Source organism: Perna viridis, chromosome 4, assembly GCF_037379345.1.
Source record: "Perna viridis isolate PV_CMFRI_1.1 ecotype Kerala chromosome 4, ASM3737934v1, whole genome shotgun sequence".
Taxonomy (NCBI): domain Eukaryota; kingdom Metazoa; phylum Mollusca; class Bivalvia; order Mytilida; family Mytilidae; genus Perna; species Perna viridis.
In genome coordinates, this window is record NC_142448.1 from 8,658,734 (window position 1) to 8,686,490 (window position 27,757).

General features: G+C 32.0%; 1 protein-coding gene across 1 annotated transcript in view; it reads right to left on the bottom strand.

Annotated features, from left to right (window-relative positions):
• The window catches only part of LOC148618741 (uncharacterized), a 47,695-nt gene continuing 19,938 nt past the window's right edge, over positions 1-27,757 (bottom strand). Inside the window, 34 exon segments of the mRNA XM_088577922.1 lie at positions 1-1,524; positions 2,210-2,411; positions 3,196-3,524; positions 5,143-5,238; positions 5,626-5,838; positions 6,212-6,955; positions 7,157-7,360; positions 7,630-7,833; positions 8,251-8,398; positions 9,224-9,363; positions 9,626-9,747; positions 10,048-10,186; positions 10,782-10,950; positions 11,581-11,722; positions 13,006-13,186; positions 13,439-13,592; positions 13,786-14,018; positions 15,669-15,880; positions 16,081-16,270; positions 16,590-16,863; positions 17,236-17,416; positions 18,590-18,725; positions 18,926-19,042; positions 19,561-19,666; positions 20,346-20,566; positions 21,246-21,488; positions 21,927-22,110; positions 22,361-22,528; positions 22,942-23,156; positions 23,472-23,613; positions 23,829-23,863; positions 24,378-24,507; positions 25,737-25,937; positions 27,413-27,693. Of these exon segments, the coding sequence (XP_088434048.1) occupies positions 1,247-1,524; positions 2,210-2,411; positions 3,196-3,524; positions 5,143-5,238; positions 5,626-5,838; positions 6,212-6,955; positions 7,157-7,360; positions 7,630-7,833; positions 8,251-8,398; positions 9,224-9,363; positions 9,626-9,747; positions 10,048-10,186; positions 10,782-10,950; positions 11,581-11,722; positions 13,006-13,186; positions 13,439-13,592; positions 13,786-14,018; positions 15,669-15,880; positions 16,081-16,270; positions 16,590-16,863; positions 17,236-17,416; positions 18,590-18,725; positions 18,926-19,042; positions 19,561-19,666; positions 20,346-20,566; positions 21,246-21,488; positions 21,927-22,110; positions 22,361-22,528; positions 22,942-23,156; positions 23,472-23,613; positions 23,829-23,863; positions 24,378-24,507; positions 25,737-25,937; positions 27,413-27,693 (6,734 nt within the window). The 3' untranslated portion in view covers positions 1-1,246.

The following is a 27,757-nucleotide window of genomic DNA, read 5'->3' on the forward strand; positions in this document are numbered from 1 at the left end:
TTTTAAAAAAAAGTTTAAAATAACGGAATAACAATAAAACACATTTAAAGTAGATTATAATAGTAGAAATATAAGTAATGAAAAAGTCATTGAACAAAATAATATATATCATTAAAATATCTAATTTACTTACCCAAGGTACACAACCCTATTTTATTTATTCGGGAGTAGAAAACGCATAGTTATACAAACAAACACTTATAGTGTAAGTTGGTCAAACTAGGTCGACAAAGAATACAGAACAAACACTATCAATCATTGTCACAAAGTATGAAGAAATAAATTCAATTGACAAATTATGTAATATCACTCTTTGAACAACAAGTGCACAAAATGGACGGAATAGTTCATATCACAGAGTAAAAATAGGGCATTAATATATTGATATCTCGCGATGTTATGGTGCAAAAGGAGGGATGGCAAAATGTTCGAAATGGCCTAACATGAAAACTACATTTTGAAAATTGAAATGAGCCTGTATATAATGGTACTTTAATACGTTGAAAGCTTTTAAAAATCATTGATCCGTTCTCTAGTTATCATCTGGAAACCGTCGGTGGACGGACAGATTGGCGGACGGACACGCATATTTTCGGACGGAATCACATAAAAACACACCACTTCGTTTCGAGAGGTAATTAAAAAAAATACTCAAATTAATTGTAAAAACTTAAAATAAAAGTTAGGTACAATAATGTACATAAGAAACAATTTAAGACAGCACACCATGACAACATGTGTCACTAAAGGTTGAAATGTATAAAAAAGAAAGTAAAACCAAGCACCTCGTTTAAAAGATAGCTGACACAGTTAAGTTTGTTCTTTGTACTTGTAATTTTCTACATTTCATTCAGGAAATAACACATGGCACGCAGTTTTTTTTTTTTTTTTTTTTTTCGAACGGCACTAAGTCATCAGTATGTGGCCAATTGGGAAACGGAATTGCTATCAGGTGACCTGCGTTTTCATGGAAGAGCGTCTTTAAGGCCAAAAGGTTTAAAAAAAGCGAAACTATACCGACTGCGTCGTAAACAAAGTATGAACTATTAACGATATAAATCAGAATTTAAGTATAAAAGAGTCATTTTCACACAAAACATACCTTAATCCAAACCAAGGATAATCAAAATCAACAATCAACAAAAGTTATTTTTCAAGTTGTCCATTTTAACAATGACTTGTGTCCTTTTGAATTTTTGCGTCACAAATATAGTTTCACGCACACAGAGAGGGCAGTTTATTTTGTTTATAGAGACACGTCATCATTCATAGTAGAAAACAAACCACTGTCACTGATAGCTCTTATATAGATATAAAATTTCAGAGTAGATTTTGTCTTCAGTTTTTCAGTTACTGTTACATCAATAAAATGGTTGGTTGTTTCCTGCCACTGTATGACATCAGCTCCGCCCAGAAATGTTCCTACCGATACTTCATAAACCAAACGTCCAGTGTGTATAAAACAGTCCTGCCAGTCAACATTTACGACATCACCTGTTCTTGCAATTTTCATCGATGACCCTTCTGAAGAATTACATTTTATTAAGACTGACATAAAACGAGAACAAATACATTCAAGAAATACCTTCGTAACAACACACTTTAATTAAAAGAAATTATAAACGTTAGAAAAGAATTAAGAAATTAATAATGATTTATGTCAGTAAACTTTATAACTGGAATAAACAAGTCAAACACAGACTAGCTCTTATATGAGGTAATCATCATGCCATCTCCGTTAATCATTGCCCATACCCTCTGACTAGATTTTGTTTTATCATATCAACAACGAAATGCTCGCTGTATAGTGAATGTAAGGGTGGTACATTTGCATACAAATCTAGGCCTTGTACATCAAAAAAACTTTATGAAAGGAAAACAAGATTTCCGAATGGCCTTATTGAGCTTTTCATTATAATTTATAAGGGAAATATATCTTTGCCAAAAGTCTATTCTTCCTTAGCAATACTATCGGGAACAGTTACAAGATTTTGAATGAGAGGTTCGATTATTGAAAATGGAAATTATCATGATAGTTAGTACCGAATGAACTTTGAATACAGAATATGAAACAAAATCTAGAAGAAATAAATATGGAGTATCGAATGGTAGCGGCGACCAATGCCCAAATGATTACCTGTACTTGATTTTTATTCACACCATACATATTCATGTATTACTGATCTTTGAATATATCATTTCTACTAACCTTTAACTGAAGGTGAAGATTGGTTAACAGTAATATTAGTATAGACTTGGCTACTTCTGATGTACATAGAATTGGTTGCAGCAACACTCGCTGTATAAACATCATTTTTCAGCGCTAATCCGTGGAAGGACATGTATGTAACACCTTTATTTATATTTAAGATGGTATTCCTCAAATGAACGTCTCTGCCATCTAATTTAACCTTCAAATGCAACACAGACTACATTGGTAAAAACGGTAATGAATTCATTGCTATATTATTTTATGACATTTAGTATTTCTCATGATAGATATCTTAGACATTGGGCTACAAGTTGAATCCTGTATGTGTTGATTTATGTCGTTCAGTATAATAAACTCGTTTGAAGAATAAAAAAAAATTAAATAGTTTTACCTCGACAAGGTATAAAAGTTGCCAGATAATTCAACAATGTTTCAGTTTATTTTTTTTTTTTTTCGAATTGATTCATAAATGGGAGGTATATGGGTACATACAAGTTATTTTAATGTCGATGCATGAGGGTGCATGGGCGTTATCTCTGTCCACGTAGTATGATATATTTATGCACTTTCAATGTTGCATGTCATCTTGAAATGTGAAAATAGCTAGTCTAGTCTTTTATGTTCATTGTTTCCCTTTTAACGTCTTTTTGTGTAAATTTGTATTGATAGGAGATGTGGTATAATTGCCAATGAGACCATCATCCACAAAAAGCCTAAGCAACAAACAATAACTTTCTACAGGTTGATTTTCGTCTTTTATGAATAGTTTCACATCATTTGTTTAAGGGCTGTTTACAGCTTGCTTTGTTGTGTGCGGTTTGCCAATTATTGAAGACAGTGCAATGACCTGTAAAAGTTTAATTGTTCGATGTTTGCCATTTGGTGAATGACTCATTTTTAACGACAGTATAGTTAATGTAATTGGAATAATTCAATAAAGATGACCTTGCGACCAAATAGATATGCAGATCAAGACCATTTACCACAAATGACATTATTCCATATTGGTCGGTAAAACCCGTCCATTTCATTCGAATTGTGGCGGCATTTCCTTGTTCAAAATCTTCCGGATTGTATTCCGTCACAGGAAACGGAATTATAGTTATCTCAGCATTGTCACTAGATGGCGGTTTTTCTGATACAGTTACGCCGTCTGATGACGCTGTTGTGTATAATCCTCCTTTGTTATGACATATAACGGTAGAATATATAGTTTTCTGTGAAACAGATGCTTTGTCTAAGACAGCAGATGCAGAACTGAGATCAGTGGTCTGTGTGAAAGATTGAAGCTCATTACCAAGTGGTTGTAGACCTGAAGAGGATTTATGATATAGATTAAATTATTGAATAAGTTTGAAATTCGTCCTTCCCTTTCCAAGTTATTTCTTTTGATTCTATTTTTTACAAATCTGAACATGACCTCAACAATCATAAAGGAATAAAACTTACCTTTGGAGACTAACCAGTGACTTTTTACAAATTAGTACTGCATTTTGTTGACGTTAAGATTAAATAACAATGTACCTTAAACATGATGAAAACATGTATAGTTAAGCGAACAGTAGATATGATTCGATGTAGGCAAACTCTCTATTCTAAATCTTTTTTCTATGACAGCAATTTTTCTACAACCATGACACTCTCTCGTTGCCAATATGCTAAACAATACAAAGAGTTGACCAACTGTTAGTGCACTGTAACTGCCCAGTTGATATTGTAAGAGTCGGTGAGTAGGTAGCCACTCACCCAAGAAAATTTACTTGGGCAAATGTAAAGTAAGCAGTCACTACCCTATCATATGGAATAACCTCAGCTCATGTATATTAATCACATTTGTAGAGTTTTGTATGCTTTTTGAACTTTTCAATTATTCCTATTTAGATATTATTAATTTAATTGTAGTTGACAATGTCTATAGTCATTTTTGTACAAGTCTTACATAGAAAATATATTTTACACTTACAAGTATCATAGTCGATTTCAAGTATGAAATGGCAAGTTAAAGAAAGGCAATTAACACTGTTTTCTTAAAATGAACATTAACTTAATGATACAATTTAAAGCATCCTGTCTCTGGACCCATTGAATACTGGCATTACATACAAAATATATACATCAGATAGTGTCCTTCAACGTATCTACTTAACTGTTTCAAATTCTTATATATTCTTGCATTTTTCCTGTATTAATAATTATGCATGTATACATAGTTCTGATGAAATTTTATGCACATAATCGATATAAAAGTATAATTCCAATAAGAATCTTTCACACGAAGCCTTCATTTAAGAGCTGTAAAGCATAGTAATTATTATGTTCATATCAATTTATTTATAATCTCAAATCATATTTTTAATCACACTAAATCCTAAAGTATAATGAAAATCATAATAATTAAGACACTTTATCCCGAACTATACAAACCAGTGTAGTTAATCCATAATAAGATAATTTACAACTTCACAACTTGACACTTGAAATTTACTTATAATAAGAACTATACACCTTTCATTAAAAGGACATCTTAGTAGGACTATTCCAATTGTATAAAGGAAGGAATCAGCATTAATTTAGGCTTCATTTTATAATGATGTATAAGACTTCTTTGCAGTGTTTAAAATTAAAGTAAAGATTTTAGAGTACTATTCTAAATCCCGTTTTTCTATATTGCCTACAAAATAAAAATGAAAAAAATTTTAGTAGCAAGTTTTACCTCACATTACCTAGGAAAATAAGCATAAAACAGGTAGCAGCTTCAGATTTAAATAACAAGGAGTTCTACAAGTGAGTATTCGTCAAACTAGTCAGTATGAATACTCAAATAGTTTTTCGTCAATCTTTGGTATTTCTTGTTAAGTAGATTGATGACAAAATAATGTCATTATTGCAAGAAAATCGTTCTAACTAATACTGCCTACAGTTTCACTTACCTATTGACCATTCACAGAAGCTTATTCCTGATTCTGGATCCAACAGTTTCCAGTTAACAGCTATAGTGTTACTAGTCTGACCATCTATATCGACACCTGATAATATAAGACATATTCCCATCAGTCACATGGAAGAAGTTTTTTTTCTCGAAATAATCGTAAGCCAATCATGTTCTTGTTTTTTTAGGTTGGTGTTAAATATTTATGTGTCCAAATTATTACATTTACTATGTTACATGCATATATAACTACTGAAATTTAAATGCAATTTGGATCAAAAGTATAACAGAGACATATTTAGTATTTAAACTATCCTCCATTATTAAATTCTCTTCCATTACGTATTCCCTCTATTCAAACCATCTACATTACATCAAATCACATGTCACAACATTACGATCATTTTTATATTCTTATAATTATATTGTGTGTTTGAATAGTTATTTGCTGGTTCGGAAGAAATGACCATTTAGTACAACATACCTGTTCCATCATGAACTTCCTCTAGTACTGGTGGTGTTTTGTCTATGTCTATCGCTGTTGAGTATGCTACATTTCTCAGACCAGCACCGTTGATAGCTACTACTGTTACGTATACTTGTGAAGAATGGACTAATGTCAAGTTATAATTGTAGGCAAATGTATTAACGCCAACACTCTTAAAATCCTGTAATTCAGCACTTCCCTCTGTGTTTCCTAAGTAGACAAAAAAGAATATGGTAGTTTTTTTTGTTAATATTTGTTTATATTTCGAATTCAATAGGTTTCTGTTTTAGTAGACAATAAAAATACTGCCTGCAATAAACCACCGGAAACAAAATATCGAATAAAAAGGTGTTTCTGTAGGAGAGAATTCACATAATATTTTGTTCTTCTTTTGATTCATATGACAAGGCAAACTTCATATCACCAATACAATACAGATCAGATTGATGATTGTATAACCTGTCTTCTGAATGTCAATACCATATAATCAACATGTTAACTTTAATAAAGACGTCCAACACTCGCATGTCTTCAACCATTCCGATTTATAATACATTTTACAGGAGGAAATGTCTTAGCTTACCAACGGCCCATAAATATTCCTTAATTGAACTCTCGGGATCCACAAAATGCCAGGATGCGTGAATAGAAGACCATCGGTGTAGTTCTACTGTATGGACTTGTATAGCTGTATCATTACCAGTCTTTCCTTCAACTTCTTCGATTCGGATGTCATCAACCAGAAAACCCACGTGATTATCTAAACTACTAAATTTGATCAATGAAATATCATGTTCTAATTTTGTGTAAAACACGTGACGATGCCACATTATACCAGACTGGTTTGACTTGGTGTACATTTGAAACACGTGTTCCTGTTGACCAAAGCTGACTGATCCTTCTACATTAGAGATCATAGCTTCTTGTATTGGTAGGTGTGCTGTCACGAACGAAAGTCTATAAATAGATCCGATATTCAGTTGTGTAACATTCTGTTGAATCACGCCTTTTAGAAATATAAAGGACCGTCCTTCATATGCTGCATTGACGTCAGAACGGATAATGATAGCACATCCCTCTACCGACCATGAAACAGGATGATAACAATTGTCGAATCCACAGATGTTTGTTGATGAAATTTCTGTTATGTTCATGAAACATCCGTGAGTATCTTCAAAGGATGGATTGTTTACATAATTGTGGTCCTTATGTACAAAGTTGACGGGTATTGGAGCTGTTGTGTCTACCTTAACTCTATTTGATGTCATGACATCTGATACGTGACCGACACTATCAGTTGCTTTGATTTTGCTGTATGCGGTTGCTCCTGTATATTAAAAAAAGTATTACTCCATTTACAATCTTCAGTCTATCAATAATATTATGCCTTCAATACTAATTGGTAAAATATTACTATACTTTGCAGCAATTTTGATATGCCTTTATTTTCATTAAGATCCCTTAAGATGATAGAAATTTCCAATTTTGATAAATAATAAATTTGTTTGTTTCACATAAATGTACTGACCGTTTTTTAGTGGCGTGTGTAAATTGAACGAAACAGATGTCTGCATTCCATTATTTTTCCAGGAAATAATGTCACATGTGTCGCCTGTCTTATCAGTACCCATGCACCATGAGTATTTTACGATGCCAGACTCCATGTCCGTAAACCCGTGCCACCGAGATGCGGTTATATCTGATCTATTTTGGTAATCCATGTCATTTAAACCTGTTGTTTTGATGAAAAATAATTATTACTTATAGTTCAGTTCGCGTACAATATGAATCACTCATACAATTAATACAATTGATAACTTACACTAAAATTATTGCTTTGACAGTTTAAAATTACATTTTCCGACATTTTCAAAACAATAAAAAATGTTAACGTTTCTTTATTTTTTTACCTTCATTCTAATTTTCATTATTTCATATTTTCTTATGATTTATTATATCATTCAAAAGCTATAATGCTTATCTTTAACCTATTTATCTTACCGATTCCATCATAAACTGAACCATATATAGGCTTATAAGCATCTACCATTACACCATCAGAAGACGCTGTTGTCTGGAGTCCCGAGTGTGTTTTAGCAACAACGTTACTATCGTAACGCACACTAGGGCTCATGGCAAGGCGGCTGATGTTTAAAGCTGTTATTGTAGGGTCTATGTTTACATTTACGGTGTGTAAATCTGTACCTTTATAAAGTATATTATACTAAACAAGTATGCATGATATCAATGATACATTCCTAAGATGATGCAAATAGTTTGTCTTGATAAGAGAATAAATATTATTTCCAGTAATCCAATACTGTATATATATATATAAGACGAACCTGTGTATTTTATTTGTTCCATAATAATTACAAAAAATAATTAACAAAAAACTCTAAATAGCAATGAAGTCATTCTTTGCGTTTATCTTGCAGTAAATATAACTGTAGTGGGGTTTATGCAAACCTAAGGCTTCATCTTGACATTAAACTGTGCAGAACACAGTCGTAGCATAAACTCATTTTCAGTATTTATCTAAGGCATTGGACAAGTTTTAACTTTAACTTTTGTTTCATTATTTCTGAGACTTCAAATGACATTTCTTAAAAAACTAGTTACCTTCGGGATAAGTACTTAGGTACACGTTAAACATTTTTATACTTCCCGGTGATGACACGAACACATTCTTCCAATCAACTGTGTATAAAGATCCTTGTTCGATGAAATCAACATCAGCCTTCCAGAAGTTTCGAATCTTTTCTGAGACCTTTATGCAAAAATCATCTGACAATATTTAGTTCAAGAAGTAAACGTATTTTCAACAGATTAATAAGATTGTTGTAAGATCCTAGTAATTTGACCTTCATTTAAAAGATAAATAAAAGAAAATATGTTTTGAAGGGTAATCAAAAATAACATAATCCAATAAAAATACACACACATAACAAAGAACTCACATGAAATAATCAACATAACATGTTCATAGAAACAAAGTAAAAGACCAATCTGGAACCCCACTAACAAAAATTAGAAGAATGGCTCCAATATCAATTTCTAAAAATTAATGTATTTTGATAAGTATTTTTTTATGAATCCTAACTGATACAAAGAGTAATCAAGAGAACCAAGGATCGAGCAAAAAATTAAAAGAAGGTTATCTGAGGAAAAAGATCCCACAAAGAACATGAAGTAACCAAAATGACAAATACCTAGAAACAAAAGCAAATCAGGAACTCGGACTCAACCAAAAGTTAGAACATGGACGTGCTACACCGGTAGGGTAAGCGTCCTCTGCTTTTCCAGAAACACTCACATAGTTGCTTAAAAATGTCAATTCTGGGGTAAACAAAAGAGGAAATAAAAAGTATGACATTATGAACAAATCGATTCGCATGGTACAGATGGATACACCGTAACGATCCACGAGTTCATGACGACGACCATAAAATTTCTGTATCAACATTACTTTATTGGAGCATAATCCATATTAAATTTAGTAAAATGTCTAGTGATTTTACGTTGCTAAATATGTTTTCTTATTACAAAGCAATTGCAACGAACATGAAAATTGTAAAAAAAAAATTTGACCTACTGCAGTTCCACGTTGGTCATTCACAAGTATAGAGCGAGATTGAACTGTGATGCCATTGGATTTAAATACAGCAAACTTATTACCACTATACCAAACTCTGACAAAGACGGAGTATTTATATAGTTCTTTTAATTCTTGTCCTGCAAGCAAAGAGTTGATAAAACAGTAATAATCACAAAGTTTCGACCAACATATCGTTTAATAGTTCACTGTGACCAAACCATAGCAGCAACGAAGGTTATAGGTTTGAGTTTTTCGTATATCATCTTTGCCAATGAATGATTGATAAAAGTCATTGTTTTTTTTATATGAATTGATTTATTACTAGGAAAATCTTGTATGGTCCTAATTTGTTTTATACACTACAAAGCTTTTCTTTCGAGTCTAAAACGTAAATCCAACCTGGCTTTAAACAAAATATTGCTTCTTCTTTCTGTCCAGAATGTCTCCATAGTGGGTCTGTTGATGTATCAATAACACCTTCTGGAGAATCTTGAGAAGACAGACCAACACTCCATTCATACCTTAAATATACCGAGGAAAAAGGAAGCAGGAGGTTTAGTGGGCTATAGAATCCTGTTTAACATACCATTTCTATCGGAAATGCCTGAACGAAGACAGAACCAATACTGTGGTTTCTGGTTTCTGGTTTCTGGCCTTAAACCTGATATTGCCATTTTGATAAAGAATTTTCAACTGACTTCTCCATTTGATTATTGTCTAAAGTGTTTTTATCATTCATTTAATGATTTAAAAAACTGAAAAGCAAAAGTACTTGTTGCAGTTTATCCTTTTATTCCCTAAAATGAAAAAAAATCAAATACCATTGAGGGGATACGCCCTGTTGTTTTGTGATCTTCCATTTTGCTGCTAGTAAAGAATTGCTAGGTGTAAACTTTACGTCAGACTGAGGTGATCCAGACAGATCTGGAATGTCATCGACAGTTATCTTTGTGTTCTCTTCTACAATAAATAAGCAAATCTAACTTAACGACATTATGTACATGTCATGACGTACATAAAAATTATAAATATCATAAAAGTGATATTATTTTTCAAGTTAAAGTTTTATGGATGGGTAATGGTTTTTGGAAAAAGTTATCTTCTCTCGGAATACGTTAGTACGGTGATGGAATATTGCGTGGGAAACATAAATCACACGGTAGATGACGTTAACGTTAAATCTTTATACGAAAAGCTGACATTGTTTCAATCTCCATTCCGGGTTGCTCATTTGTGATAGTTTCTGTGTACGACTTTTTTTACTTATTTATTATTTTTTTATTTTATTTGTGTGTGCCTGTTTTCTCTTTACACTTGGATTATAATCTTCGCTTTCTAATCGAATCCTGATTCTCTTGGTCCCTTTTCAATTCTAAAACAGCATAATCAAATCTTAAGATATTTATCACAAAGAAAAGTTGACATGACGTCATTTTAAAACCAATTGTACTACACATCAAATCGACATACTTAGAAAGTCTTCTATCTTTTATTATTATTTTTATATAAAACACAGGTACTTAGTCATAAATTTACAATCACTGACAAGACTGACCTACAGTTACATCCGTACAGGTCTGTCCATTTATATGACAACGTTGGCCTTTTGGAGAACAAACACAATGTCCTAAACAATATAGAGCATCACATCTTCTGACCAGATCCAAATATCCTCCCGATATTAACCGGAACTGATAATGAATCATGTGGCTTCTCAGGCCGACCTAGAAAGGAGTATATTACATATTAGTGTTTTTGTAAGCGTTTATACTTAAGTTTATAACTTACAGGAAAGGTTGTATTGTTTAATTGAATATTTACCTCTTTGAAAAAACATTTTCTACAAAGAGAGATTTATAATATAGTTTTGTCATTTTTCATATAACTTTTACAAGAGTATATTGCAAAGTGTTTACAAATGTACATTCATAAGTAATGAATTATAAAGGCTAGGCTTTAAGATGGAAAATAAATAAATTCTGCAGATATATGTAAACAAATGAACATGTATCACCAAGATTAAGGTATAATTTAATTTTAGTTGATTCTTAATCTTGACCAAGAAGCATTTTCATGCGTATTCACTGAAGTACATTTCACATTTGAAATCAGCTTGTAAAGCCTACAACTATTATATCTAAGAGTTGATAATGGTTGTCATTATTTACGTTAAAAACGGAAGTAGAGAATCACCTTAGGATCATGTGTTATGCATAATCAGTTTGTATTATTTGTACTTTTTGATAGGATAATTATATTTATCAACATATTCATCAAATCTTAAATGTTGTAGAAAAAAAGATGATTATCATGCACACTAAACTTTGTGTTAAATGCTTTTTATATTGAATTACATTATTCGTTGCCCATACAGTGATGAATACATGTTCGTAATTAACAAGATGCTGCGTTGAAATTACAAAATACTGTAAAGGACCTTCGTCTGCATACTCTACAGTAGACTCATTATGAGAGAATTCTGCAGGGAGTCCAGGTGTTACAATGAATTAGTATAAACATTTTTTATAATCAAACATTTTGATCAGGTACAAACAACATGACTGAATTATAGCTTTTCTGTATTTAACCCAAATTTAATATTTTTGAAAACTATTTACAGATTAATACATCGCTTTTTCATACTGGCCAAGTTCTTGATATTGAATACGAGGGCTTTAGCTAGTAATGAATTATTTACATTTCGTTTGAAAAAAAACACACACCCATAAATGACATGTGGATAAAATGAGTCTCTATTCTGTTGATAATTCATATTTCAGATTCTTTTGAAATTTCTCGGTAGTTATAATAGTATCGGTCTCCATTATGACAGCAGATGATTAAGTTTGGCAACATATTGTTTTTCCATTATCCTTGCTGTCTTATATCTCGTGCTGAAAAAATGGCAATTTCAACTGACAAACGTTACATAAACCGACTATGATGTCACCAATAAAGTGAATAAGTCTCATTTCATTTTTAAAACTTGGGCGGAAGTGACGCAAGTTTTCTGTACTGCTAAAATATCATTGCCCTTGGAAAGATAGTTTACAGAAAACAATGATTTTATTACATATGCAAAATCTGTGTTATTTAAATAAAATGTGTAAACAACTAGTATTAAAAATTCTAGTTATACGTTTCGGCGATAACAAGAAGTAATCGAAAAAGGAACAGATATGGTAAAAAAGCAACAAATACACCATCGTACACTCTTTAAAAAAAGTTAATACTAACAGAGATTAACAAAACGTCTTTCATAAGTATAAACACACCCACAAGTAAGTTCTGAAAGACCCGGCAACAAAAGTAATAAAATCCAAGGTGAGGACAGGTGCACGTCTGCGATGGGATTACATTAGTTTTATAATGCCTTAAAAATCCCACTTTAATGTAAGGTCAAAAATGAGCTGAAACAACAAATAAACAGACCAGAAAATTCACTCAATTATATATCATATTCTCCTTAATCCAACATGCAACATATAAACAAAAGGAGAAACTGCAAGTGTTTTTTATATTTTTGTATCAAACGTGTGCAATGGTAAGTCAACGTATTCCTAGGAAATGTGAGTGAGTGTGCTTTGAGTGATAAATAATATTTGTGCATATGAGTGAACGTGTACTGTAGTAGTCTTATATTTGTGTAATGAGTTAGTAATCACGATTGTCCTTAGAATTTCTCTAAACTAGTGTGTATATCATATCCTGTTAGAGTCATTTTCCACGTAATGTCCCAGCAGATAAACAGTATTTTTCTATACCAATGTGTGTATCATACCTTGTTTAAATCATTCCCCATGAACTGACTCCCAACAGATACATAGTATTTGTCTATACCAGTATGAAGATCAGAAAATCCAACCCAGGATAAGTTCAGTCTATAGTCAGACCAAGTCATCCATCCTTCTGTATGTCTTGTGAGTTCAGCAGCGTGATAAGTACCAATAGCAAACATACCTTGAAACAAAATGATAAAAAATGCATGTTTTTCTATTAGAATTTTTAACCTGGAAAGTAACGACTTTTAATCCAGATTACATTTGTAACAAATGCAAGTTTTCAACTCTAGCAGGCATAAAAAGACGCTGTAAGACACTGTAATAGAAAATATAAATTTAAACGAATATTCACTATATATCCCTTTATATTGTTGTTAGAGGTATATTGTGATATCAACTATCCGATCTTGTTAGTTTTTAAATAGTTTACCTGACGTAGGTGGGGTTGTATCTATCAATACTCCATCAGACTCTGTCTCTGTACATATCTTAGCTCCGTTACAAACTATCAGTTTGAAGTAGTAGGTTCCTCCGTCTTGTAACTCTAAATCAGTCAGCGTATATTCTCTGAGTATTCCATTTATCTAAAATAATTTGACATATAGCATATTGTGTTATCCATTGAATCGTCTCATTATTTATCTAAATTACCAACGACAATGATAATTTTGTTTTGTATTCATGTCAATTACGGGAATGGCTGTAGTTGAATACCGTTTTAGTTATTTTTATATTGTATAACATTATTACAGCAAATGTACTAAGGAAAACAATTACCATCACTGACGATGAATTGAACTCTCCATTTTGGTGTGATACAAACGATATATATTGCCGGAGTATAGATGACTGTTTATCTTCAACATCCCATTGGAATCTAATTGCCGATCTCAAGACAAATGTGTCCTCAGTTAATGAGCCAATATCACGTGATAACTTTGGTGGCTCCAAAACATCTGGGGGTGACACATCAACAAGAAATCCATTTGATGTAGATTCTGTGTATAAACCTGAGGTCATAAATATGAAGCTAAGAGAAGGTTAACTTTTCTGAAAACATAAACTGAATTAAATTTACATTACAACATTAAGCTTACCTTAGTTTTCTTTGGTTTATTAATTTTAAACATAAAAAGCATTACAGTAGAGACACATATTTACTGAAAGAACAATCAGGAGAACCAAGCTTCAAAATCAAATAATTATACTCCAAGACTGGAAAAACACACAAAACAAAGGATATAAAACAACCAAAATAACACACACAATGAAATAAAATTTATTGAGCAGCCTGGACTCCATATAAAACTTGGAGCACGCAAAAGGTGCACCGATAAGGTAAAAGTTCTCTGCTCTTCTACCGATTTGTTCACGTCCGCGGTTCACGAGCGATGTTCCTTTCTATAGGTCAGATCTTATGATAGTTAGTCAGCATCATAAGACAGAAGGATTGGTCAGTGAGTAGCGGAGCACAATTTATTCCCATCAGAATGCCGACAGCTTTCTGAAAATCACGTCCAACCCACTAGACAAAATGTTGTAGAAAGAAAATTCCAGGATTTATACAACACCTTCGGTATATTTAAAAGATGATATTTTTACAAAAAATGAGGAATTACGTTCCAAGTACTATGTTTTTGTATCTAGGTTTATCGTCTTATTTTCTTTTCTTTTTTGGAGTAACAACGATGCCTCATGTTTCTGAGTTTCCTTTTCAACCGCGCATGCTATTATATTCTGAAAATAATCTAGCATTTAGGGTTTCCAGAAGATCTTTCGAATCTATTAGAATTTTCACTGAATCGATTCCTCTACGGAAACCTACAAAAGGGGCACCAAATCCATGTCTTTACGATGAAAGAGTAATCGAGTGAACAGACAAGACATGGAAAACAAACACACACAACAAAGAACATAAATTAACAAAAGTAACACATATCAAGTAACAAAATTAAAGGAGCAACTAAGACTCCACTAAAATCTGGTAGCATGGACCAGGTGCACCGATATGGTAAGTGTCCTCTGCTTTTCTAGAAAAAAACCCGCCGAATTGCTTATAAAAAGTCAAGTTCAGGGTAGACGAAAGAGGAAAGGAAAACTATGACAAATTGGTTCCCATGGAACCGATGGATATACCGTAACGATCCACAATGATCAAAGGCCCTTTCATAGTCTATGTATTTTTTCTTCTTCTAACTTGTCTTACAGGTCAAATGCTAGTCTCATCAGTGCAAGCTAAACCCATGACCTTAAAAGCACTGATAGCCTTTCAGTCTGCCAGAAAGTTAATATCTATACTTTGTTTTCGTACTGATAATAGTTTGAAAAATAAATCCTAATTCATTTGAAATTGTAGAAGGCATTATGATTTTTTTTTTTAAATATATCAATAAAATAAACTACGTCATCTTACAGGTTACATTGCCTCATATAACATCCTCCTTTATCCCTACCTTTCAGAAATTCAAACTTTAATTCAATTTTAAAAGCGAAATAAGAAATAAATCTTCTAATAGATTTTGTCATCGAATCAAGACAAAATTGGTAGCTGCAAGTACATGACATTTTGATAAAAACTTTCGTTAGTTTTACTGTTTTTGTTTTGAGGTGTTCTGTATTATGGTATGCATAGATGATTTTATCAATAAATCAAGAAGTACCTGCTTTGTTGTAAACACGGACGGTGCTATAAATACGTCTTCCAGGTGGTAGAGGTGCTGGCAATTCTGTTATAATCACCATATCTGTTTCACTGATAATATGTGGGGGGTAAATATCAGCTGATCCCGGAGACGTACCAACCCGAACAACAATGTAATCTATATCAGACTGTGCATCATTAAATCCAAACCATTTAATTGAAATGTAATTCCTGGAAAGATATTAAGACATAAATAACTAAATAAGACATGAAATACGGCTTGTTTGAAATTACATCTGTGAAACATAGTTCAAAATACATCTGATCAAAAATGAAATGATATTAGCCAAAACAACGAAGGTAGTCACATATATAACACATTATGAAATATATCTTGTACTCTGAATAAAATTGAATAGACGCTTATTTACCTAACTGACAGAAATTCGATATCATAATCAGCAGAGCCATCTTGAACAACACCTGGTACAGGGGGGCTGTTGTCAATGGTTACACCGTCTGATGTCACAGATGTACACATATTTCCAGTGTTACATGCTGTTACTGTAGAATAATATGTACGACCAGCCTCCAGGGCGACATTTGACCAGGTAAAATCTGAACAAAAATATATTGAAAATCAATTGTAAATCTGTGCTCACAATAACCCTTGGCTTTTATCACACTTTTATATGAGGTTACTATCTAACAAGTATCTTTCTTAACTCACGAAGAACGATTGCATTCACGTGTGTGTTCTTCAGTTGCATTTGGTCGCATTTGAAATATCAAAGTCAATGAGTTGATGCATTCCAACCCTATCTGTGATAATGAATTCTTTTTTTGTTTAATTTTGGTCGTGGCTTGACTTTCAAGATCAATGTATTCACATATCCAAAGTCAATATGAGATGCAATTGCGGGATTGAAATACTTATATGTATGAGCACCTACAATTTGTTCATTAATGATATCATGACATCCAGAACAAGTTCCGATATAAACGCGGTAGCACTTTATAACTGAATGGGGATCATAAAATCCTTCCCAGTAAACGGATAGTTGACTCATATCTGTTTGGTAATCAATGTCTTTAGAGTGAGGCGAGACTGCGTCTGATTTCCCATCATACACATGTCCGGCAACAGGGGGTGAAATGTCGTAAATGTTAGCTAGGGATGATTTACTGGTGGAAAGTCCGGCCATGTTGTATGCCTAAACACAACAAAAAATTGTCATGTAATATTCAAACAAGTAGAAAGTTCTCTGTTTTACATCAATCAACATAACAGCATTCGTTACGTATATGAAATGGACTTAGTGTTGATGTAATGTCATATGATAATCATGCATTATGATTTATACGATAATTAATTATCTTCCGCAGTTTTACATTGAGGATACAAATTGATTAGCACATGAATATTTCAGATGTGTATATTTATATTCTTTATATGTTTATTCATATAAAACAATATTTCGTTTGGCATTGGTTCTAACATGAAACCGTTGATGTGAACAAAAAAAGTAATGATTGTTTAATTCAATTCGCAGTTGACATACTATTGTTTATGAATCATGAATTACCTTCACAGTAACAAAATAAGGGTGGCCTTCTATCATTTGATGATTATGGTCTGGTTTCAAGTTGCCACATTCCTGGCCGGTTCTAGAAAAATTTATTTGATCATCCTGACCGGATAATGAACCTAATCCAACCATGTAATGGTCGATACCACTTTCAATATCAAAGAATATATTTTTCCAGCTACAAAAAAGGAGGAAATGAATTTCATATGAAAAAGAAACAACTAGGTAGACAAGTAGTATTAAGCCTTTTGTAAGTAATTTTAACTGGTATATTTCAAACAATGAATACATAAGTGCAATGTTATTCGGATCATCTTTAAGTGACTGTAGAACTCAATTCTTGTAAAATCTCAAACACATTTCATATATTTATTAATAATTTTAATAATGAATTCAAACTACCAATCAGTATAATTATTTCGGGTGACTTTCAATAACAATAATAAATTAAACGCACGTACTGAAAACTTTGATATCGGGTGTGAAAAGGTATTTTAGTGTACTTAACTAGTGCTCCAGCTAAGAATCATGCGAAATGTGATTCATGGTTGGAAATCTTAATATTTTTTTCATTTTTAATATTTGGTTTAAAACGTTATACTGACCAGAGGTTAAAACGTGTTTTTTTTTTTCATATAATCCTTGTTCATAAGAGATATCAATTATTTAAATGCACTGAAGAATTCCAAATAAACGGAGATAAACCTGTAAATAACACTAAAATACAGTAGAAATCATTTAATTTTTTGCGTGAATTATCTCCTAAGAGCAGAAAGATTGGAATGATCATTTTACAGTTCAACATATAGACCTATAAAGCCACTTAATAACAGAAATAGAAATAAGTTATTTACCAAATAAAATCTACTTTGTTTACATAAAACATGTGTTCGGATTGATGCAAAAGCACCACGGGCAACGTAAATTATAATTCTTATACAGTTAATGTGTTCAGCAATATTTCTGAACTGTGATCTGTTCAGAACAATTACTATTTCGATTTTAATTTCTTCGTGTAAATATGGCTTTATTTGATAAGATGTATACCACTTTTCTGAATGACCTTTGTATATCAAATAGAGAGCGGATCTTTTCAAAAGTATCATTTGGCTATCTTATGGAACCAAAATAGATTTGAACACTCTTTAATATGGAACTTTTCAGAAAATCTATGACAAAAAATGCACAGTTTTCCGCACGTTCTTGTACCTTATGAAGTCACGTTTTAATGTATGTATATATAATTTGTATTGAGTAGAAAATTCATATATTGTCCCATGTAACAAAATACGTCTGAACTTATTATTTCTAAGTAATTACAATCAGGCCATTCTACTTCAATTATATTTACCAAATCTCTATCTGGCTTAAATTAGTTAAAATTCTGCCACCAATATATATAGATTCTGATGAAACTACTGGGGGTGTTGTATCTATTGTTACGGGATTAGCATGAACTTTTGTCGTTCGGTTGATGAAATCAACACCTGATGATAAAATTCAACAACATTTAATACAATTGTATGGTTATTAAACTAATAAATATTTACGTAAAAACTACTGATCAGAAATAAAGAAGTTTAGACAGAGATGTACATTTTTCATTGCGATAACTTTAAAACAGGGCAGCGGAAATAGTTTTATGTTATATTTGTTTTCTTTTAATAGTCAGTTAAATTAAACTTACCTGATACAGAAACGAAATATGTATGTCCTTCTTGCAAGGTTAGGCCGTGAAAAGACACGTGATTGGTAACGCCAACATTTCGTTCGTCAATAACATCAACTCCATCTTTAACAGAACCTTCAAACAAGATAAAATTATATTATCAATAATCTAATAAATACAATGTTGAAATTTGTATTGTAATTTGAATATCGAACAAATCATGCATATGTGCGTTTCTTTTTTTCATTTATCGTTTTTGTTTTGTTGGGTTTTCTTTTGGAGGTTAGCTTTTTAGTTCTAAAATGAAATGCAATTAACACTGAAATACTGAATTACATAATAAAGTTAAAAAAATGACATTAAGAAATAGTTAATAAACCCAACACAATATTTCGTCTTCGTCTGTGTCGTTTCCCTTATACATGTTTACTGTAAAATCAACTATGCAAACAAAACATGAACAAAACAAAAACAAACACAGAGACAACAATAAAATGTGTGTACGCTTATAAAAGCTTACTGATAAGATTTATTTGTAAAAATACCAATCATATTTATTGCAAATTTCGATATGTTGTACACGAGTTTCAAGGAGTAAATATTCAATGTAATTTTTGCTTATTATCTTTATTTCTTTGTAAAACGATACTAACCAACAGAGACCAAGTAATGGGATATCCCGGATGAGTGCATCGAATGCCTTTCTTCTTCAACATCAATAAAGGAATCCCATGTAACGTAAATATCTGACGAGGATGTCTGAGACAAAAATGACATTGTTTTAAAATCGAAAATACTTTACGGTTTTTGTTATTAAGACAAGTGTTAGTGCTGATGGGATGCTTTTGAATAGAGTACGACATTGATACGACATTAAACAGATTAAGGCTCAAAGTCTTCTAGAAAGATCTTATCACTCCAAAGTGTTCATGTTCCCTGTCCTATTTTATCTTTGGCCGCCGAACATATTTTGATATTTTAAATTAATGACGATTTCATGTCTGGTAAATTCGTGCATTGTGCACTTGTGTGACATCATTGTAATGTATGTTATATGTTATAAGAAATTTAAAATGTAAACAGGAACATAATAACAATCTATGACTGGAGTTTCGACATATATTGGAACATTACATTCACTGTGTCATAAATGAGCATCTAAAATATTAATACTCATATAGACCAAATACCTATCTTTGAAACTTTGTATGGAATCAACTTTTTACTAGAAAACATGATATTTGTGTAATCTTCCGTCAGACTCTGCCTTTGTTTGGTGCCGTGGGATTTAATATTAAGCTATTTAATATATTATATTTTTTCTATGTTTTTGTTATGTGTTTTAAGTTTAATTATTCGATGTAATGACATCTAATTTATTTACCGCTAGTCTCTGCCTGTTTTTGGTAAGTATGAATTTTGCTAATAAGCTATTTACCTGATATAAAAATTCCTTATTTGTTCCCACCCAGACATTTCCTCCAATTGGAGCTGTAAGGTCTACTACTACACCATCACTGGAGGTCGATACAGCATCTAATATTTCTGTCCATTTTTCATGTTGAATGTCCTTTCTTTCAGCATGGACACATACAGCGTATCGTTTTCCATGTATAAGTTCGTGAGAATCATTGAAATGTACATTGATATATCTGTGTTCTTAAATTTTAAAGTATAATATTCCGTCAAATCAGATGTTATTGAATTTCACATTTCAGGCGTAAGTTAAATATATTAACAATCTTACAGCTTTATTGGTTTATAGTAAAAATAATTTCGAAGAATTATAGCAAGTAGCAATATTTGGAATAAGGCTTTGAAATGTGAGCGGTTTGTTTTGATAGTTTCATTAAAATTTGTATATCATTCAGGTCCTTGAATATGAGGTTTGTTTGTATTTTCACTTTTGTGAAACACCTATCATAATTATACCACATATCCTTATTATCAGACATGTCAGTTTTCTAAACCACTCCAATTAACATATAAAAAAGTTGTACCTCTATTAACACATTTGGTGATTCGCTTATACCATTATGTTTATATGATCTCGTACAATGCTTATTACATTAATACTTATACAGCCAAAAGAACAAATTTGATGATACTATCAGGAATATTTCTCAATATTGGCCTCATTTGGCTGTTTCATTTTACCAAATAATCTAATTTGATAATATTTCTGGTATCATTTTACTTTTATGACTACATTGATAATAGTTGAACACGCTAGATGATTCCTCTGGTAGCACTCTATATGTGTAATCTTGATCTGTGATAGTTATGGTAATATTTTACATTTGTGGTCCACAATATGACTCTAATAAAAACAATTTACCTGTATGACCACATTTGATGATATCTGGATGAGAGCAAGAATCGGTGATAACAAGATCAGTGTAGTTTCTGTAAAATGTCAAAGCATCATTTGGTCGAACTTCTAAAACACCCCACTGATATGAATCGTGGCGTAAAGATGGCCACACAGCTGATAATACGTTTCTAGTTGGTATATAGTCTACATCTGGTAAATTCCATGATGTGTTAGGTTCTAACAAAACATCCTTTAATGATCCTTCTTCTTTTAAAAAAAAATATACAATTAAAACTAAGTTTTAAATCAAACAAATCGTTCAATGCCTGGCATTTGGTTGAAGATTGTTTTATTTGCAATCATATCACATTTCCTACGTTTATATACAGGCTCTTTTTAACTAATGCATTTGATCAATGGTCAAACACAACCAAACCATCCATCAGCTCAAGGTGGCTTATCTAATTGCATTTTCCTTTTAGGGTTTTTTTATTTTGTAGTTTTTTTCCCAAGCCATTTCATCTCATTTGACAATTGTTAATACTGTATACATTTTACTAGAAAAATATAAATTCAATAAATTGTTTCTATACTTTATCTTACCAAATATTATACCGCATATAGGTTCATTGACAGAAGTAATATAGCTGACATGAACTTGTCAACACATTATAAATGTAAATTAAGCATAAATATTGTACCTACCAGTTCTTCCAATAGCGTCAATTACTGCCCTTGGGATGATCTGGCTATGCTCATCTTTTATGCGACATTTCTTTATTTCTGTCTGAACTTCACTCCATACGCTAGCCTTATTGTATCCTCGTAAAGCAATTCTTTTACACTTTGCAAAATCTATATCATCTTCGAGGATGATGTCAAATTTTACCTAAATACCAAGTTTTGTATTATTTCTTTTTTTGTAGTTGGGTAATTTTTTTTCAAATGTCAGACATTTCATTTATTTTACAGTCGTGTGTTCAATCTTCAATCAAAGCTGGACAGAAATACTATCGAGTGCTTGACACACTCTCTTATCCATTACAATAAAAAAGAAAATACACCGTTGATACAGAAAATGATTTTACAGAAAAGTAAATATTTTGATGACACGGAAATCTAAAATTAGAATAACTCACATGAGTATTATTTATCCTTTGAACTGTTAAAACCCTTTCCCACTTTTTATAAACACCCGCTTCTCTTGAACCGTCGACAATTGTCCATTCATAAAAGTCGATAGCTTCTTTGGCTTCCGTTCTGTCTTCTATATCAGGGTCATACATTTGTTTTGTAAGGACTGTCATCTACAATATAAACTACTAGGACATTGTTTACTTAAAAATAATTAAATCAAACAAAATAAAACAAGATACAAAGGTAGATTTGATACGTAAAAGCCGGGTGCTTTAGTGTTAACATAGTTTAAGTGGAATCAGTTCGATCCATGGAAACACTTTCGTCAGGCAATCTCTTGATCAATCGTAAGATAAAATAAAAAAACAACAAATTTGCCTATAACACAAAAGATAATTTTTGTATACGTAGCACAATACTCATTAATTAAATTCAGAATACACAAATAGTTCAAACTATCGATAGTGTTTATTATTGTGCGCTTTTTGGAGTTAAAATGGTATATAATACAGAACATACTCCTGAACAATATCAAACCACTGTTTCTGTTGAATTGCCAAGTTGTTATATTGATCAGTTTTACCTTCGACTTATCTAGTTGAACTTCGATATAGCCTGTAACTGGGGCAGTAGGTACTACTGTAACACCATCACTTCTCAATGGAGGAAAGCAAAGATTGTCAGCACATAATTTTATATTAAACCTGTAAGTTCTTCCCGGCTGAAGATCTAAATTCCCCAGTACTGCTACTTGATGACTTCCAATGTATCCATACTCAATAAAAGTACCCCAGTAGTCTGTGTAAAACAATTTAGGGTATGCATGTTTATATGAACATAGTGTGGGTCATATTATTTCAAGCCAGTTTCAATTTTTCATGTTAATTTTGGTCTGTATTAGCAATAAGTCAATAGGTATAAAATGTATGGTAAATGTATGAGCTATAATGAAACGTCTATTAATACTGCTAAAGAAATTGCTTTACATAAACAAGTTAATTTAAATATAGGGCGCACTATTTTGCAAATGTACAACATGTATGAAAATATGCCATATATTTATTCATTCAACCATAAACATTGCGTGCATGCATATAGTGTTATTTCCCTAACCTCCAACGGGTGATCGTATATCTACAGATATCCAGAAACTTCTGATAATATCGTGTAAAGCTGTTGGAATATCCCATTTAGCAAACAACGTAGTCGTTGAGGTTTGGTAATCAATATCTTGTAGACAGTCCTTCAAAATATCCTACAACCAAATTGTCACAATACACATAATATTTAAACCTTTATTACAGTTATTAAAGCATCAAAGCTTTATTGATTGATCATTGGTGTACGCATTGCTGTGTGGAAGCCAAACGGGTGCAAACACCAAATCGTGTATCATGAACTTCTGAAGCAGTAATCTTTGTCGGCTTGACAGTTAATTAATAAGTCTTAAAATTTGATTATTATACTTACATTTGTATGATGACTTTCATTTAGACTTGTTTCATCTACAATGAAATGACGGGAGATGTTACCAGTTAAACTAACATTATTCATGGATATTTTTAAATTCATATTGGTATATTGTTTGTATATATTAGTGTGTGTGTGTTTTCGGAGTGGAATACCGTTACTGTAATTATGTATAATCTATAGTAATTATAAATTTATCTTAATACTATTGACATTAAAATTATAGATAAATCTCGAACCAGAATGGCTGGTTAAATTTTATTGCACAGAAGTTTAACTGATAAGGTCTCATGGAGCTTTCTAATGGGAATATTAAAAGATGAGTTAATCAATGGCTTCTGACATAAAGTTTTCTGATTAATGTCAATCTGTAAACTATGTATCTCTTGTTCTATACTTTGATACTAAGCATTTTTCAGATTCAACGAGTCGATGCAAACAAACAAAAAACAATATAATTTGATGATTTATTAAATAATCAGCAAATTGAAATCCAGAAACAACTTCATCATCTTCCGTACAATGTAAACATAACATGTTTCTACGTACAAGTGCAAACGGGACCGTCGTGTATTGAGATTCCTGATAGTTTAGTTCCGGTGTCAACAACCATTACTCCATCAGAATATGACTCAACCGTACCAGCTGAAGTAACGGCTTTCACAGTGAAATAATATTTCTGAAACATTTTTTTAAATGAATATTAAACAGAACTCTGTTCAGATCACATCTTACAGTTACACGCAGTTCTTGATACCATTTTTGAGTTTACACTTATCTTAGTTTGTATGAAATGCATTTAGAACTCAAGTAGAATGAGGTATATCCTACATACGGTCTATAATGAACAAATATATGTAACACATACAGACATTTATTTTGAAATATTGATGGATCAACTTCTCAGATCTCCCTTTTATTTAAATTTTAGGGCTGTGATCGTTGTTTGTCAAAATGCAAAGGGAATTGAGACAATAATAAGAAAGAGGTTTTATTGTTATATATTGCATCAAATATACTCATTCTACATTATCTCCGTATATTGTGTGTATAATCTATGAAATATGTTCTGCAAAACTGTTGTATGGTTTGAAATTTAATTTACACCATACATCAGCACAATTCTCGTCCCGTTCAGGATCCCAATTCCCATTCCTAAACTCAAATATACTATAGAATAAGTAGATTATGTAACATCCAATAGTATCCTATGTGAGATACTTTCCACCGAAAAATAATACCAAATTTAATCCGGGGATATTTTATAGTTAAATGTTTTCCATGACTATTAAATTGTTTAAATACCCAACCTTATGATAATAGGATTTAACACACACGTCTGAAAGGGTTTTCTTTAGAGATACTATAACTTTTTTTAAAAAAATGTCAGGCTTGGTTTTCTGTTGGGTAAACATAGTTCACAGTGTTGTAAGTGTTAATGATTTGGAAAGTTTTTTGATATGACATATTATCCAGGAAGATTTTAAATATTAATTTTCATCAAGGATGTTTTTCGATATTAATAAGTATCCTGGATGATGTTTCATGGGATATTTACAAATAGTTTTTCATCCAGGATACTATTTACTTGATATTATCCATTTTATCATGAGTATGAGCTCTTCATATGTGTATTTTATTCAGGATTTTATTTAATACTGTAGTATGAAATAATATCCTGTCTTCAATTGGGAATACCTCTAGCTTTTTCATAACAAACTATAGTAATTAAAATATCATTGTTCAAGTAGTGGAAACAATTTGATAGGTGTGGAAACTTTTTCATAGCGAAATAATATCCTTCGGAAAAACAATTAATGTGAAAGAATTTCTACAGGATAAGATTTCATCCAGATAGTATTATGTCTTACAATTATATCTATTCAAGAACTATTCATGTAAAGATACCTGAAAGGAGACGAGTTGCAGGTTCGTAAATATAATTCGATTGATAGAATCATCAATGTTGTCTCTTTTGGCGAAATCACAGTCTCCACTTGTTGTTCCTAAGCAGACTATGTACATAACAGGTAGATGAGGATGACGAAAACCTGTCCATTGCACAGCCAAGGTATTAGATTCTTCCGAAAAATCGACATCTATTACATCCTGTAAGATAAATCCAACGTTCTAACTGGGTTATGCATCTGATCAGATGTATTTACCTATTGCATGAACATTTATACATTTCATTTTATGTTCGATCAGTAAAATGAAGTCAACTTACAGAAGAGATAGAAAGAGTAATAATCAAAGCAAATAAGATGCGACCTAAAAAATAAATAGATACACATGCCAAAGAACATGAAATGAATTGAATAATACGTCCAAAGAAACACAAGTAAATAAGGTACCCGGACAACTAGAGGCTCTTTAGGGCCTAAATCGCTCACCTTGCTCGATAACCAACATTCATTTTTTTGTAAAATCGGCCATATTTTTTCTTCAATAAAATTTCCGAACGCTCATACCTAAGAAACAATCATATCAGTTTTCATTAAATTCTGTCCACTAAGGAGGAGCACATCTTTAAAGTAATTAAATTAAAAATCGCAAAAATATGTCGAAGTAGGGCAATATTTTTAACGTTTGCTCAACAGATCTACATGAAAATATGACCACAGATAGATATCACCATGCAAAACATTTATTTTTGTCAGAATTTGGCTAAACTTAACAATTTTGGAAAAATACGTGAAAAACTCCTATCTTAGATCAATATTCTTTTTTTTAGTAACGGCTGTCAAGTTTTTCGACAGCTGAAAAATCCCCACATCTTTTCTGTACGGAAGACCCTAAGAAACATTCATACCAAATTTGGTACTAATTGGTCTGGTTCAATACCCTCCATTTGTTTTTTTGTTTTTTTTTTTTCAATCAATTCAGCCATCTAATACCGTACGCTAGATTTCAAGTTTTATGACGTTTCAGATTTATCCCTGTTGGTGTTATGTATAGTCCCATTGAACTTAGATAGTGGTCCTTCAACAGCAACTGTCGTCTCCTCAGTTCATATATGCTAGTAACTTCTGTCTGCCCCCAAAGTTCTAATTTCAGTGTGGCGGCCAAGATTTTCTACTGATCAAAAATCCCATCTATATAGAACACTCTAAGGAACTGATTGCAATAGCTAACATGGCCATTTGAGCAAAAATTAGCTAATAAAAACCTAAACCATTGAGCGTCCTCTGCTTATCTAGAAACATCCATCGAAACGCTAATAGGAAGTCATGTCAAGGGTAAACGAAAGAAGAAAGGAAAATATGACAGGGTGAACAAACAAGTTCTCATTTTGGAAGATTGATACACCATAGTTCATGATAAATATTATAAAACTTCTGAAGTGATAACTTCACAGATGAAGCAGCATACTCCTCTTTCCTGAAGCCTTGTTGTTTGAAGTCTAGCACGGTACAAAGGGTCCACGTAGCGTCGGTAAGCTCTGGCATAACGTATGGTATGTGATATGAAAACTCCATACACAGGTGCTAAGGGATGTTGCCACAGATGAAAGGGAAATTGACAATACTGTATGAAAAGTCATCACATTTGTTACATTTATGGTTCAGTACAGTGAAACATACCTTAACATTTTTGTTGTTGACATCGTTTGGATTAATATCATAAACAACACCCACTGAAGGCACCTGGACATCATGTATATAACCCTCAGATGTCTTTGACGTGCTTAACCCTGCTAGATTTGTTACTTTAATTGTCACATAATACATGTCATGAGCGTGTAACTTAGAATCTAACACAGATAGATCGATAGCTGTACATTCTGGTGGAAGTGTAGGCGTACATTTAGAGTTATAATTCAATGGTTGGTATCCTGCAACTTCTGTGCGGACTTTAGTTTGTCCTTAAGTTAGATATAATTAGATAAGTTATTTCATTGATTAATAGAAAAAATATGTACATTAAAA